Source organism: Tupaia chinensis, unplaced genomic scaffold (genome assembly GCF_000334495.1).
Source record: "Tupaia chinensis unplaced genomic scaffold, TupChi_1.0 Scaffold147351_1, whole genome shotgun sequence".
Classification (NCBI taxonomy): Eukaryota; Metazoa; Chordata; class Mammalia; order Scandentia; family Tupaiidae; genus Tupaia; species Tupaia belangeri.
Window position 1 is genome coordinate 1,518,374 of NW_006207202.1, and position 15,333 is coordinate 1,533,706.

The 15,333-nt window shown below is 39.5% G+C and overlaps 1 protein-coding gene across 1 annotated transcript; it reads right to left on the bottom strand.

The window, feature by feature from the left end:
- Positions 1–2,490: 2,490 nt before the first annotated feature.
- Positions 2,491–6,574, bottom strand: LOC102469038 (mammaglobin-A-like). Its single transcript, XM_006169665.3, has 3 exons — positions 6,446–6,574; positions 4,093–4,280; positions 2,491–2,700 (listed from the first exon to the last, which is right to left on the bottom strand). The coding sequence occupies exons 1-3, from the start codon at positions 6,498–6,500 to the stop codon at positions 2,662–2,664; spliced, it is 282 nt and encodes a 93-aa protein (XP_006169727.1). The 5' UTR covers positions 6,501–6,574; the 3' UTR covers positions 2,491–2,661.
- Positions 6,575–15,333: the final 8,759 nt, after the last annotated feature.

The window sequence follows — 15,333 nt, forward strand, 5'->3', positions numbered from 1 at the left end:
TATTTCATTAATTTTTATTTTTATAAATAAAATGATTCAGAACATTTTTTCCACAATGACATTTAGATTACTTTGTTTGTTAAAAGATTCTTTTGTGGGACCGGCAGGTGGCATGGTGGTTAAAGGCGCTGGACTTCCACATGGCTGACCATGGTTCAAGTATCAGACCTGGTGGCTTGCTTTCTCACTTCTTCTCTCTCTCTCTGTCTCTCTCTGATCAAACTGGAAAATAATAATGATAATAATAATAAATAAAGTTAAATAAAATAATTCTTAAAAAAGATTCTTCTGTTTCCCCTTCCTCCCTGCTATCTCCCACTCACTTTCTACCACTGACTGGACAACCCAGACTCCTCCCTTATGGTTTAATATCTATACTTATACTCTCTACTATCATATCTTTGGTTCCTTCAATTTCTAACATAGAGTGCAGACATTCAGTACATATTGAATGAGGATATACAGTGTGTGTCTTTCAAAGTCTGACTTTACTAAACATTGTCTTCTACAATCATCCACTTTTACTCAAATGATAGAGTCTCATTGTTTCTTATGATTGAGTAATAGTCCTATGTTTGTGCCATAGATTTTCAACTCAGTCTTTAGTGTTGGACACTTAGGTCAATTGCATGGCTTGACAATTCTGAATAATGCTGCAATAAACATAAATGTATGGGTGTCTTTCTGACGGAGTGTATTCCTCTTTTTTGGGTAAATGCAAAGGAGTGGGATTACTGTGCTCCACAGTAGTTCTATGTGCACATTCCTGCACACAACACACATTTCCTTCCACCTTCATTGCCTTTGCAACCCACTGTGAGAACCAGAGAATGGGCCATGTTACCACTTCTAGGTATGGGACCAGGGAACATTTCAAATCTCAGGGAATGGCATAAAACTCAGAAATCAAGGTAAATGATATTATTGGGACATTGGAAAAGTTATGATGCATTTGTACATAGAAAACGTATAAAAATATGTCATGACTTTTCCAATTACCTAATAGTTTTTAAGTTCTTTATTTCACAACACAGAGAGGTACTCTGAAAGAGACTCACACCACAATCCTCCCTTCAGCCATCCCAGCTAATTAGGACCACAGGCATATGCAAGCCAGCTGGGTGTGTATAGATTGACAGGGAACCGAGTCCCTGTTGTCCGTACAGACTCCAGCATTCTAGAGTGTTGTGCAACTGCTGTGCCACCATATCAAAACTCTAGTGCAATTTTTTTAAAAGAGATTTTTGCTATAGGGTATGTGAACTCACCAGAGAGAAAAAGAGAAATAAAGAGACAGGAAGTGAGATATCACCTTCCCCCAGGTGGGGTAGCCACACTACAGTCCTTTCTCCTACATTCTCCTCTTGGGATTTTGGGCACATATGCACATGAGCCTGGCGTGAGTTTTTTTTTTTTTTTTTTTTTGAGAGGGTTTTGCTATAGGGCACGTGCACTTGCCAGACAAACAGAGAGAGACAGAGAGACAGAAAGCGAGGAATCACCCCCCAGGGGTGATGACCACGCCGCAATTCCTTCTCCTCCATTCTCCTCTTGGAATCTTGGGCATGCATGCAGACGTGCCCAGTGTGAGTTTAAGCTGCCCGGTCCGGGACTCCAACCGTGGTTGACTACGTGGGAGTCCAGCGACATAGCCATTACACTAACTGCTGGTCCTGACCTGGCGCGAGTTTTAAGTTACCGGGTCTGGAACTCAAACTGCGGTTGACTATGCAGTAGTCCATTGACATGACCATTACACTCTCAGTGCAACTTAAAAAAAAAAAAGTCATACAGGCCATGTGCACTCGCCAGCAAGAGACAGAGAGAATTCACCCCCCAGGGGGGAACATTCAACCCACAATCCCTTCTCCATTTTCTGCTTGGGATTTTAAGCACACGTGCACACATACCTAGTGTGTCTTCTAAGCCACTAGGTTGCAAGCCACATTATTGGCCATGTGGGATTCAGTTGCCTTTACCAGACCACTGGCTGACCTTTTTGTGTAATATTTTATAAAACCAAAACTAATGCCCAAATCCATATGAAACAAATACGAAAATTTTAAAACAAGACTGAACCCATCCACTTTCACCCAAGTCATCTCACTTGCCACAGGCCTTTCCCCATGGCCCTGCACTCCTGGGCAATGACCTGAGAGCAGACAGAGGAGACTGGCTCTGGAGAACAGAGCTCAAAGTGAACATGAAGACTGCAGTGGATGCAGGACTCTGACCACGACTAACAATAGAACTGAGGAGCCTGAGTTTCTCAGAGTTAGTGGTTGGGGAGGTGGTGGTGATGAGGGGAGGGAAAGTTCTTTTCCATAGAGAGGGCCAAAGCTGAGGACAGATGGAGAAGAGGAAAGTTCTTTCAGAGTCTTCAGATCCACAGTCCAGAGTCCCTAATGCCTTGTCTGTGTATGCGCACCACAGGCAGCTGCTATGTGAGGCCTTTAAAGACTTTTTTATGGGACAACAGAAAAGCACTTCTAGTGATTTGCAGTTAGTTTATTGAAATGCAAATGTATTTTAGGTGTCAACAATTGTCTTGCAGTTTACAGATAAAGGACAAAATAGAAAGCAGAGATATGGTTTATAGTAATGGTCAGTCAATTTCCATCTGTAATCTGTAGTCCTCTGAGCCAAAGATCTTGTGAGAAGTTAAAATAGCACACACCCAGGGCTGTTGTAAATTACTTGCTGGAAAACAAAAACAGAAACTTCACTGGGTTTCAACTCTCTCTTCCAAAGTCACCACCAAAATCTACAAATTTGACTTCTTGTTTTTTCCTGCATTTGTCCATTTGTCCACAAGCACTTAACACTGAAGAAAATTAACACTGGAAGCGAAATTGGAATTATCTCCCCATTTACTGAATTCTTGAGGAGACAGTTATTTTGGGCATGGCCTTAAAAGTTAGAAATATTTTGTAGTCTCTGAGGCCCTTCGTCATTCCTTTATGGACTATAAGATACTGGAGCTCTACAGTAGAAATGATTAGTCTAACAGGGTTTATGAGGAAATATTTAGGAGCCAGCAGGTGGAATGATGGTAAAGATGCTGGACTCCCACATGGGAGACTGAAGTTTGAGTCCTAGACCTGAAGGCTTGCTAATCATGCCATGTGTGCGTATCAAAATACAGGAGGGGAATGGAGAAGGGATTGTGGTGTGGCCATCCCTCTGGCAGTTGATTTCTCACTTTCCCTCTCTCTGTCTTTCTCTCCAGTAAGCTTACTCACCGTCTGGCACAAAACTCAAAAAAAAAAAAAAAAAAAAAAAAGGGAAAAATAGAATCATATGATAACACTAACCTAAATTTTAGGTGATGTTCATTTAACCCTATGATTTGTCATGTTTTTAAATTGTCTATCATGGGTTATTTTAAAGGGAATATTAGGATTCTAAATAAATATAAAAACTTCTTGACAATTTGTACTTATAATTAGAAAAAAAGTACTCGTTGTTGTAACTACTGACTTACAGTTTAAATCATTTATTTTCTCATCCTGGACCCATGATCTATACTTGCTCTTTAATGAGGTGCTTAATTAAATGATGCATGGTTTTCAACCACGTTAGATAAAAATTTTTAAATTCTTTTCATTTAAGAGATGTGGAATCTTTCATAAATGGTTCATTCTGAATTCTGCCAAAAATTCTTAAGAACATTTTTACTATTTGTTTTTGTGAAAGGAGGAACTTTTTGATCCTTCCTACAGAGAATGGCTTTTTCAAAATCTGACACTTTTTTTTTATCATGCTGGAAAATGTGTGTGTGTATACTCATGTGAGTTCATGTTGCTGCTGCGTGTGTGTGTGTGTGTCTATAAATTCATGCATTACTATGAACTGCTAAGCTGAGAGGTAGGTAAGCCATTTCAAGATCTTATCCTTTTTTCACCTTTTTAATTTATCCTTCACTGAAGATTCTCCAAGAGAAACATAAAATCCACCTAGGGACTAAATTTAATGAACTGATATTTTGTCAACACTGTTTGCCAGTTACTTGACATCGCTGGTGACAAACTTAGAGTCTAGTTATTTCTGGTCAGGGATTTAAAAATGCACATAAAAAGAAATCAGAATTACCATAAATGCATCAAAGTTCTCCAGAGTTTCATTAGACTGGTTGAGAAAACACTGTTTGAATTCACCCACAGCGTTGCTCGTGGCATCATCCTTTATGTACTCTTTAAGCGAGTTTTTGAATTGCTCAATAGATATGGTTGGATTGGCTATGTCTTTAATCACACCTTCAAGATATGCGCAGCCAGAACCTGGGAAGAAAGCATGAGAAAACCGGTTCATTGCCAGAAGTAGGAACTCTCTGGGCATCCTTATGATCTTCTCCATCTTCTAACATCCCTAATGATCTTCTCCATCTGCTAACAGCCCAGTGGAGACATAGATTGAGACCAATTACTGTGTATGTTCTAGAGTTCTCAATTCCAGCAGACTAGATTAAGGCTGTGGGGTTCTCTTTAAGCCCTGAAAATTCTCAGATCATGGATCATCTAGCACATTATTTTATCATTCTTTGTTCAAAGTCATACAATATTTCACTAATCATTCAGAGCAGCAAGTAAGATTTTTGTGTATCACAGAACTGTTGGTTGTAGAGGGGCTGGCAGATGATGAGGTGGTTAAGGGTGCTGGACTCCCACATGGCCAACTGCAGTTCAAGTCCTGGACCTGGTAGCTTGCTTTCTCACTTTCCTTCTCTCTCTTTCACTCTGTCCCTTTATGGTCATATTAAAATAAATAAAATAAGGGTTTTTTTTTTGCAATTTTTTCAATTTCATCTTCTTTTATACATTCAATTACATTATTATTTGACTTACAAAATGGATATTTCAACAGGTGAACATTTCTCCCTAGTACGGTTGATAAAACTACAAAATATCTTCAACAGATAATACCACATTTCTTTGTGCCATTAATGCTTTGGCTCCCTATTTTTCTTCTAAATGTCCTTCCACAGACCCTCCTCTTTTTAAAAAAAGAACTATGGGGTATAGAATATTTTTCACTAGCTCTGTTGAATCTAAATATTTTCCACAAAAATAAGGAAGGCAAACCAAAATGTCCTGTTCATGAAGTGATCACATGTGTCCACCTCCATGTTGGGAAGAGAAAAGGCTTAAGACTTAGATCCACAGAGCTGAGTTTGCCCTTGGTTCTGCAGTTTCCTAATTAGCTGAATGGTGGGCATATCACCTTTTTGGCCATTTCTATCTACAATATCTCAGGGACAAATGAAGCAAGATATGTAAATTTGCTCCATACCTTGCATAAAACATGCTATGTATATAACTTAGTAGTACTGACCAGCTGCTGGCTACCAGGGCTTTTTCCTCTGATGGATATTCCCCGAAATATTCAGAAACATCAGAGTTTTCCCCAATCTGCTTGGTGTATGAAGGGAGTGGGCACTAATGGGCCTTACACAAAAGCTCAATCAACTCTGCAAATGCAGTGAGGTCCCTATGTACTATGAGATGCTGGGCCCCACACTGCAGACTAGGAGGTTTCTCATTGCCTTCAGGTTAAGTAGATCCTAAGAGCATTGCTTTCAAAAAGCCCATCTGAACCCCAATGTCATGGGGCCATCATTTATACCTACCCCTTGCCACATAGAAATACCTAATTTTTTAAATTTAAATTTATTTATTTATGTTCATTCACTGTACATCATTACAGCATACAAAATGAGATTTTCCATCCAGAGTACACTGTATATTGGCTCAATCAAGCACATCAACATACATATTATCGTCCACGAATAATTTTCCATTTCTTGTTTCCTGTATGTTTTGCTTTTTTTTCTTCATCCTTGATTCCCTATCTCTTACCCTCTGCCATCTCCCACTCTCCTCCCACACTGTCTTTGGTATCTATGTTTGCCCACATTTTATTGAGTCCCTAAAGATCTTAATTAATCTACACTATGCAGTATATTCTGGATGGGAAATCACATTTTGTATGCTGTGATGATGCTTAGGGAAATTAAATTGGAAAAAAAAAGTTTCAGAAAAGAAAATACCTATTTGATGACTACAGTATGATATATAGCCCCAGCTAGGTGCTACTTTATAGGATGTTCATTCTACTCATTGAGGCTTATGCCTAAATTTGGACTTGTGTTCATAGAAATACCTAATTTTAACATTCAGCCCTGAGATTCATACAGTGTTCACAGTACCTATAACAGCAGTGGGATGCTCTGAATGGAAAAGACAGTACGTGCAGCCCCAGTATGGTAACAAAACCCAGGAGGGAGCTCTTTGGGTTTTTAGAATCAAAGCAGATCCTTAGGTCTATTAAATCCAGATCCTTTTGCACTTGGCCTGATCTATATTGTAGCGAGGGGACCAGGAGTTCTCCCCAGTTGCTCACCTAATAAAACTTAGTCTAGAAGATGCCGTCACTGCACAGAACTCACCTGCATAGCAGTACAGGGGGAGGGCAGCCAGCATGAGGACCATCACCAGCTTCATGTTGAGGCAGCTGTTGCTGGATCTTCAGTTGTATATGATGGATCAAAGAACTCACTCTGGAGGTGAACATCTAGAACTCTTCTATTTATCTCCCAGGCAGTGGCCTTAAACCCTCCCAGGAAAAGGGAATGAATCATCAGATTTAACCTTGATTGGACCAGGAAATGACAACCAAATTGAGAAGACCTCAGCCAGCTTGTCATCTGTTTACAGAAACCAGGACATGGTAACTTTGGACCCATGACAATTTTGAGACTGCTACTGACACATGGGTTTCCATAAATGGATGTGAGTGTTTTCCAACTTCTAAAACACCACACAACACTGTGAGGTCGTGCTGGCATCAGTGTTTTCTATTCTTATTGTGGTCTTCTACTCTTTTTCCTCCAACTCTTCTTTATCTTCTTCCACTTTGTCTCCTCCTCCATATTTATGTATTCATTTCTTTTGCTATAGAGTATGTGCACTCACTACAGAGAGAACAAGAGCAAGAGCAGGAGTGAGAGAGAGAGAGAGATTTTTCTTGGGATTTTAGGCAGAGATGCACATACACCCTGAGTGTTTCTTAAAGTCACCAGGTCTGGGACTCTAATCATGCTTTTGGCCATGTAGGATCCAGGCCTTAACCATTACTCCACTTTATGGCTGTCTCTTTTCTTCTTCAAGGTGCAAATGACTTCATAAAATATATGCCCTCTGTTCTGGTATAATTACATACCTGGCTATTATATTTAGATAGAGTTACTTGTGCTGAGGAGGATGTACTAAAAAAGGAACTCTTGTGTACTCTCAGGGAAAATTTACATTAGTACACTCATTATAAAAAATGAAATAGTGGTTCCTCAAAAAAAGTGGAAAAGATTATCTTTGTCATCCAAGCAATCCAGCTACATACCCAAAGGAGAGGAAATCAACATGGTTTACAGATGTCTGCACTCCCACGTTTGTTGCAGCTCTATTCCCATTAGAAAAAAAGGAATGGAACAATGTAAGTGTCCCTTGATGAGTGAATGTATTTTTCTTAAATGTGGTAGATATGCACCCTAGAATAAGAGTCACCCACAAACAACATGGAATGTGTCATTTGAGACAATGTACATTAACCTGTAGGAAATCATGCTAAATTAAATAAGCAAGGCTCTGAGAGACAAATGTTACATGTTCTCAGTTCTTAGTGAAAGCTAAGAGGTTTAACAGCATAGAGATGGAGAGTGGAATGGTGGTTACCTGAGGATGGGAAGGTGTTGATGAGTATGGAGAGTAGGGAGAACTTGGTGAACAGATCTAAAATTTCAGTTACATAAGAGGAATGAGTTCTAGATCACTAAATCACAATCGTGTAATGTAAATAACAATTTCATGTATACTTAAAAATAGTTCCAAGAAAAGACCTACATGGTCCTGACATGAAGTAAAATGAATGGGAGATAATGGACATGTTCCTTGTGCAGATTTGATTACACATTGTATTCATGTACTTAAAAACCATGCTGCATCCCATAAATATATACAACTATTACATGATGACTGAAAATTATTTGAAAATAATAAATACATAAAATAGAAAGAAATAAATACCTTGGGTTATGTTTAATATTAGAATCTTCCTCTGGAGACAGACTGCCCTCACCCATAGATATCAATTTTTTTCAGAAACCTTATTTACATTTGGGGAAGAATATCTCAATTGTAAGAATTACCTCACTAGATTAAATAAATTCCTTACAAATATACGGTATTACAAATCTACAGAGTAATTTTTGTTTAAGTCTTTGTTGGCTTTTAAGGTTTCTCCTTAAATTGATTCAAAGATTACTCTGAGTTCAAAGAGTAACTGATCACTTAGATCAGACAGTGTTGAATGGTGGATGATAATAGGATTTGGGCTCATGAAATTGTGAATTTAATCCTGTTTGCAACATCTGATTATGCTGTGTCTTTGGGTATGTTACAATACTGTTTTCTCTGGGTTTCCTTTTCCTCTTTTGAAAATGGGTATAAATTATATTACATGAGTTTTAGTAAGAATTGCAGATACTTTATAAAGATAATGCATTAATGATTATTCAGTCCAAGTGCCAGGGAGCCTCTGAGCTATTCTGGAAACATATGGGAAAACCTGGGGTTAGAATCCCAGGTCAATCTGAACACACCAGGCAAATTCATGGCCATGCCTGTGATCCTGGAAGGCTGGGGGGGCGGTCTTCTCTCTCACTCTCTTGTCTTTATCATATATTTATATAAATAAAAATTGATGATTGTTTATGGCTGGAGTTTTCATCTATTTAATCATCCTTCTAGCATCCGTTGATCAAAACATAACTACTGAGTTTCTTCTATGGTTGGGCCTTGTGCTTTGTGCTATAGATTCACTTGTAGGGAAGAGTTAGGTCAGGTCCTGGCTTTTGTGGAGCTTTCCTTCTTTTCTTTCTTTCTTTTTTTTTTGGAGAGGTTTTTGCTATAGGGTATGTATGCTCGCCAGAAAGACAGAGAGAGACAAAGAGATAGAAAACGAGAAATCACCCCCCCAGGAGGGATGGCCATGCCACAATCCCTTCTCCTCCATTCTCCTCTCGGGATCTTGGGAATGCACGCACACGTGCCCGGCGTGAGTTTAAGCCACAGGGTCTGGGACTCAAACCGCAGTCGGCTACATGGGAGTTCAGTGACATGGCCATTACACTAACTGCTGGTCCCTGTGGAGCTTACTTTCTAACGAGGTGGCAACAAAGAACTCTATCAATAAATGAGACATGTTGAAAAGTGGCAATCATTGCAAAGAACAATGAAATAACCACCAAAGTAGAGCAAGATAAGAGATTGACTCTCTGTAGGCAGCTTCCTGTAAATATTTCAAATCAAACCTGTAGGAAGAAGTGCTTTTTAGATGGGTGAGTCAATGTCAAGATCCACCAATGGACCAATGTGGGGAAAAGTATTTTAGGCATGGGAACAATAGGTACAGAGGTCTGTGGAAGGCTGTTCTTGGCAAAGTGAAAGAAACCAAGGAAAGTGGCCACATGGGGAAAAAATGGTGGGAAGAATAGCGGCGTAGTATGGCTGAAATCCCACCCAGGGGGCTGGACAATGGTGCAGGGATAAAAGGGAATGCTATGTGAGGCTGACACACAGAGGAAAGTTCTGGGGTGTCCAAAGACCTGCCTAAGTACATGGGACACAATTGTGCATATGATCTGGGGCTGGCTAAGGCTGGGAATCTATCCCAGTATCAAGACTCTTTGGAGGTTCTCTCTCTCTCTCTTTCTTTCATGGAAAAATAAACAAATGAACTTAAAAGGTAAGAAAGGAAAACCCACCTTAGTTGAACTAGGGACAGGTAAAATGTAATAAGAAAAAGTAAACAAACTTGGCTTATGTTCTTAAAAAATAAATGAGTGAGACAGTCAGAGAGGAATCTGTTTTTAATTATTTGCGAATACATTATTTGTTGTCTGAATTACTTGTGACATTTATCTTTCCACCATTTAGTGGTTGCCAAGAACAAACCTGATTTAGGAAGTGACTAAATAGGGATGGTTTTTATACTTCTGTGTGTACTTTCACACAGTTGGATAAGGCTGGCGTCCTTCATTCCAAAGCCAACTGAGTCTTTAGTATTGAACTGGTTATGTTTGTCTTGGCCAGGACATAAAGTGACTCTGGCGTGCCTGTCATTATGGTCCTGCCCTGTCACCTGCTGGGCCAGATGCTTCTTCAGTGATTTCTTACTCATCCAAAAAGCTTCCTACACCAGGTACAGAGTGTCCAATACTATGGTGGTTGTGTTTACTTTTTTTTTTTGGAGAGTTTTATGCTATAGGGTGTGTGCGCTCGCCAGAAAGAGAGACAGAGAGATAGAAAGTGAGGAATCACCCCCCAGGGGTGATGGCCATGCTGCAATCCCTTTTCCTCCATTCTCCTCTCGAGATCTTGGGCACGCACACACACGCACCTGGCGTGAGTTTTAAGCCACCGAGTCTGGGACTCGAACCGCGGTCGACTACATGGGAGTCCAGCAACATAGCCATTACGCTAACTGCTGGTCCTGGTTATGTTTACTTTCACCTTGGCAGGTTTTGTTTTGTTTTCTTCCATTTTTAATTTGCCTAGCACATGCAGACTGAATGGGGAGAGCGCGAGAGCAAGAGAGAGAGAGAGAGAGAGAAACAGGAAGTGAGAAAACACCCAAAATAGAGATGGCCACTCCGCAGTCCCTTCTCTGTTCTCCTAGGATTTCAGGCATGCAAGTGCACATGCTCAGTGTGTCTTTCAAGCTGCTGGGTGTGGAGCGTGAACTGTGTAGTTGGCCCAGTGGGATTGCATAACAACCACACCACCAGCTGCCCCATAACCTCTGTGTTTTATCTGAATGTCTAATCATTCTCTGGTGAATCAAATAACAATAACTCTGTCCATAAAAGATTCATTTATTTGCAAAGCAGCACTTCCAGGAAGAATAAGAAAGGCAAAAAGAGTCAGGAACTTATTTTGTTGGCCAAATGCAGGTATTCTTGTATTGACTTGTGTTTGTAAATGAAGTTCAGAAATAGCAACAGTCTGGTTTCCTATAGTAATCCTCATCTGTGTGAAAAATACGGAATGATCATCAGCTAAAACATGCGTGCTGCAAGGATTTATCCTCACAAGTAAAATCCTGAGTAATCTGATATCTTTGGGTAGAAAGTGCATGACAGGAAAGAGAGACAGCTGATGTACTCTCAGGCTCCTGGAGACCTCAGATATAGACCTATTAATATTTTCTGGCATTTGAAAGACTCTGCCATTTAATATAAACTAGCAATGGTTCAAGAGCTGACTTTCTCAGTTATTCATGCTTTTCCTTAAAAAACCTGGTAAAGAACAGTTATTTTGAAGTTCAGAGGCTCTTTAGGTTTGTTGTTGTTGTTGTTGTTTTGTTTTGTTTTAATGGCAGGTTATAGCTATATATCTATTTCATGATATTTTGGGGCAAGACACCTCCCACTTTCTTATCTTTTGTAATTCTGTAAATATGGTTCCACCTTTCATCCTCCAGGACTATTGGAGAATCAACCTCAGACATGGACTTGGAGGCTCCCTCTTCCTCTTTGAGATCCTGCCAAGTCTAAAAGTAAGGTAGGGAGTTACTTATACAGGAAAACACTTTAGCAAAGGCCTCTAGTATTGGAGGCATCTTGAGTGGCAGTAAGATCATTATCAAGTCATCCATGCCTTCCCTAGATCAAGTGTCTCCCTTGTCTTTGACAAACCTGGTGCTGAAATTCATAGCTGTCATTCACTAGTCAGTACACTCCCCACTACCCCATCCAGTTCCAGCTCCATGCCTACAAACAAGTGCGAAGCATGCAAAAGATTAACATCTCCCTAGGGGCCTGTGTTTGCATGTGGAGAAAGGGGTTGGGATGGAGTGATGGGAACAGTATGACTCCCCAAAAGACCAGAATCACCAACAAACACTTATTGGCCTCTCCTTTTGGAAATGTAGTTGAAGAAAGACTGTAGCCTCATAAAAACATAAAACAAAAAAACCAAACAAGACCCTGGCTTTTGATAGAAAGTGGATGGATATGGGGGACCAGCAGTTAGCCTAATGGCTATGTCGCTGGACTCCCATGTAGTCGACCGTGGCTCCAGTTCCCGACCCTGGGGGTCACGTGTGCGTGCATGCCCAAGATCCCAAGAGGAGAATGGAGGAGAAGGGATTGTGGGCGGCGTGGCCATTCCCTCTGGGGGGTGATTTCTAGCTTTCTATCTCTCTGTCTCTCTCTTGCTCTCGCTTTCTGTCTGGTGAGCGCACGTGCCCTATAGCAAAAAAAAAAAAAAAAAGAAAGTGGAAAGTGGATGGATATGGAAGATTTATTGCTGAGTGAAGCAAGCCGACTGTCTGTGTATGTTAAGTGGAGACATACAATGACTAAAACTGGAAGATTAGAGGATATAGAAACATGGAAAATGTTATAGATACCAGATACTGTTTGGGAAAAGGGTGGAAGGAGGAGGTGAGTCTGAGGAAAGACAGGGAGACATTGGTTAATAGATGCAAAATTGCAGTTCCTAAGAGGAATGAGTTCTAGAGTACTAGCAGAGTAATTGCTGTTAATAATAATTTAATGCATGAACATATATTTTTCTGAATCATATGTATCTTTTTCATGTCTAGTGTCCAGTAACTTTATTTAGGAATTTGGGTCTAATTTTGCACCATACTTCATTGCTTTCCTTCAAAATCATATTCTCTAATTTTGTACAGATTGTTTTGCCATCTGATATGTCAGTCTTTTTCAAAGTTGTCCTAAATCTTTAAAAATAATTTTTTATTATTCATTTTCATTATTTTATTTATTTATTTATTTTGAAGTTGATCAGAGAGAGACAGTGAAAGAGAACAGGAAAGGGAGAAAGCAAGCTGCCTGTTCTGGGACTCCAACTGTGATCAACCATGTGGGAGTCCAGCTGCCTTAACCACCATACCACCTGCTGGCCCCTAAAAAATTTCTTTTTACATTTAATCACTGTGTTTCATTACAATATGTCAAATGAACTCTCCCATCATGAATACATTGTATATTTTTATTAATAAATTTATTTTTTTTTATTACATTTGATCACTATCCATCATTTAGATTGTGGAGACTTTATTCAGCATGATAGATATATTTTTTTCTTTTTTTTTTTTTTTTGAGAGGTTTTCGCTATAGGGCGTGTGCACTCGCCAGACAGAGAGAGACAGAGAGACAGAAAGCAAGAAATCACCCCCCAGGGGGGATGGTCACGCCACAATCCCTCCTCCTCCATTCTCCTCTTGGGATCTTGGGCACGCACGCACACGCGCCCGGCGTGAGTTTTAAGCCACCTGGTCCGGGACGCGAACCGCGGTCGACTACATGGGAGTCCAGCTACAGACATTCCCATTACGCTAACTGCTGGTCCCCCCAGCATGATAGATATTTCAGACCAGCTCAGTTGAGAATACATCATCATCAACAGGTAATAAATAATATCTGTGTCCCACAAATGTCTTACCTCTCTATTTGTCCCCCCAAATTTCCTTTCCTACATTCTTCCCCTATCCCACTCTCTTTCTACTTTGTACCTAGTGTCCATTACAATTTTCAAGGCTTTTACGTCCTCCAGTCTTTCAGTCTCTACCACCGAGTGTGGACAGTTGGTAGTTGTTAAGTGGAGACATACAATGACTCTCTTTCATAGCTCAACTTGCTACACTCAGCAATAAATCTTCACTATTCATCCACCTTCTATCAAATGCCAGGGTTTTTTTTTTTTTTTTTTTTTAGCTGAATAATTTTTTATACCACATTTTTTTCAATCGATTCATTCGTTCGTGGACATTTGGGTTGGTTTCATGTCTTAGCAATCATGAATAATGCTGCAATAAATATAGATGTGCAAGCACTTTTCCAACTGAGCATTCTGCTCTCCTTTGGGTAGAGAATTGCTGGATCAAATAATAATTCTATCTGTAGGTCTTTGAGGAACCTCTGCATTGTTTTCCACAGTGGCTGGACCAATTTGCATTCCCACCAACAGTGCAAGAGAGTTCCCCTTTCACCACAACCACCCAAGCTTATTTACTTTTTGCATTTTTAATTTTCATCATTCTGACAGGGGGTAGGTGGTATATCATTGTGGTTCTAATCTGAATCTCCCTTATGATGAAGGATGTTGAGCATTTTTTTCATATGCTTTAGTTGGGTTAATCCTTTTCTTCCAGGTAAGATGCTTGAGTACCTGTGTATTCTGGTTATCATTCCCTTATCTGAGGCATAGTTTATTAAAATTTTTTCCTGTTCCAAGCATTGTCGACTCACACTACTGTGTCCTTTACTGTGTGGAAACTTCCTAATCTGATGTAATCACACTTGTCTATTTTGGGGATTATTGCCTGTGCTTTGGGCATCTTGCTTGAGAAGTCTTTGCCTACCCCAATGTCTCCCAGAGTTTCTTCACTGTTATCCACCAAGTACTTTTTATAGATTAAGGTCTTGGGTTTAGATCTTTTATCCACTTCGAGTTGATTTTTATTAATGGTGACAGATAGGGGTTCAGATTCATCTTTTTACAGTTAAATACCCAGTTTTTCTAACACCATTTACTAAAGATGTTTTCCTTTTCCCATTGGATTTACTGGTATTGTTTGTCAAAGATCAGTTGACTGTATGTTTTGGGGGTCTCTACTCTGTTCCATTGGTCCTCACGTCTGTTTTCATGCCAATATCATGCTGATTTGATTATCGCAGCTTTGTAGTATATTTTGGGGTCATGAAGTGAGATGCCAACCACTCCACTCTTTTTGTGAAAAATTGCTTTGGCAGTACATGGTCTTTTATGATTCCAGACAAATTCTAAGATTGTCTTTTCTAGATCTGGGAAGAATGTCTCTTGTAATTTTATAGGACTTGTATTAAATATGTAGATTGAATTAAGTAGGATTGCCATTTTAATTATAATAATTGTGCCAATCCAGGAACATGGGATTTCCTTCCACTTTTTGGTGTCCTTTTTTGATTTTTGTTTTAATATTTTCATAGTTTTCATTATAGAGGTCCTTAACTTCCTTGGTTAGTTTTATTCCTAGGTATCTTAAAATGTTGTGGCTATGGTAAATGGGATTATTTCTTCAGTTTTGTCTCTGTCTTCTTGTTGTTTGTATATAAAAATGCGATAGATTTTTGTAAGTTAATTTTGTATCCTGCCACTTTACTATATGCATTTATTTCTTGGAGAAGTTTCTTTGTGGATACTATTGGGTCTTATATGTATACATACAATCATGTCATCTGCAAAATGAGATAATTTCAGCTCTTCTTTCCCT

Coding starts and splice junctions, on each gene's coding strand:
- LOC102469038 (XM_006169665.3), bottom strand. CDS start 6,500: ATGAAGCTGGTGATGGTCCTCATGCTGGCTGCCCTCCCCCTGTACTGC. Junction 4,281..6,445: donor CCCCCTGTACTGCTATGCAG/GTGAGTTCTGTG, acceptor CTTTCTTCCCAG/GTTCTGGCTGCGCATATCTT. Junction 2,701..4,092: donor AGAACTTTGATGCATTTATG/GTAATTCTGATT, acceptor TTTGTTTTCCAG/CAAGTAATTTACAACAGCCC.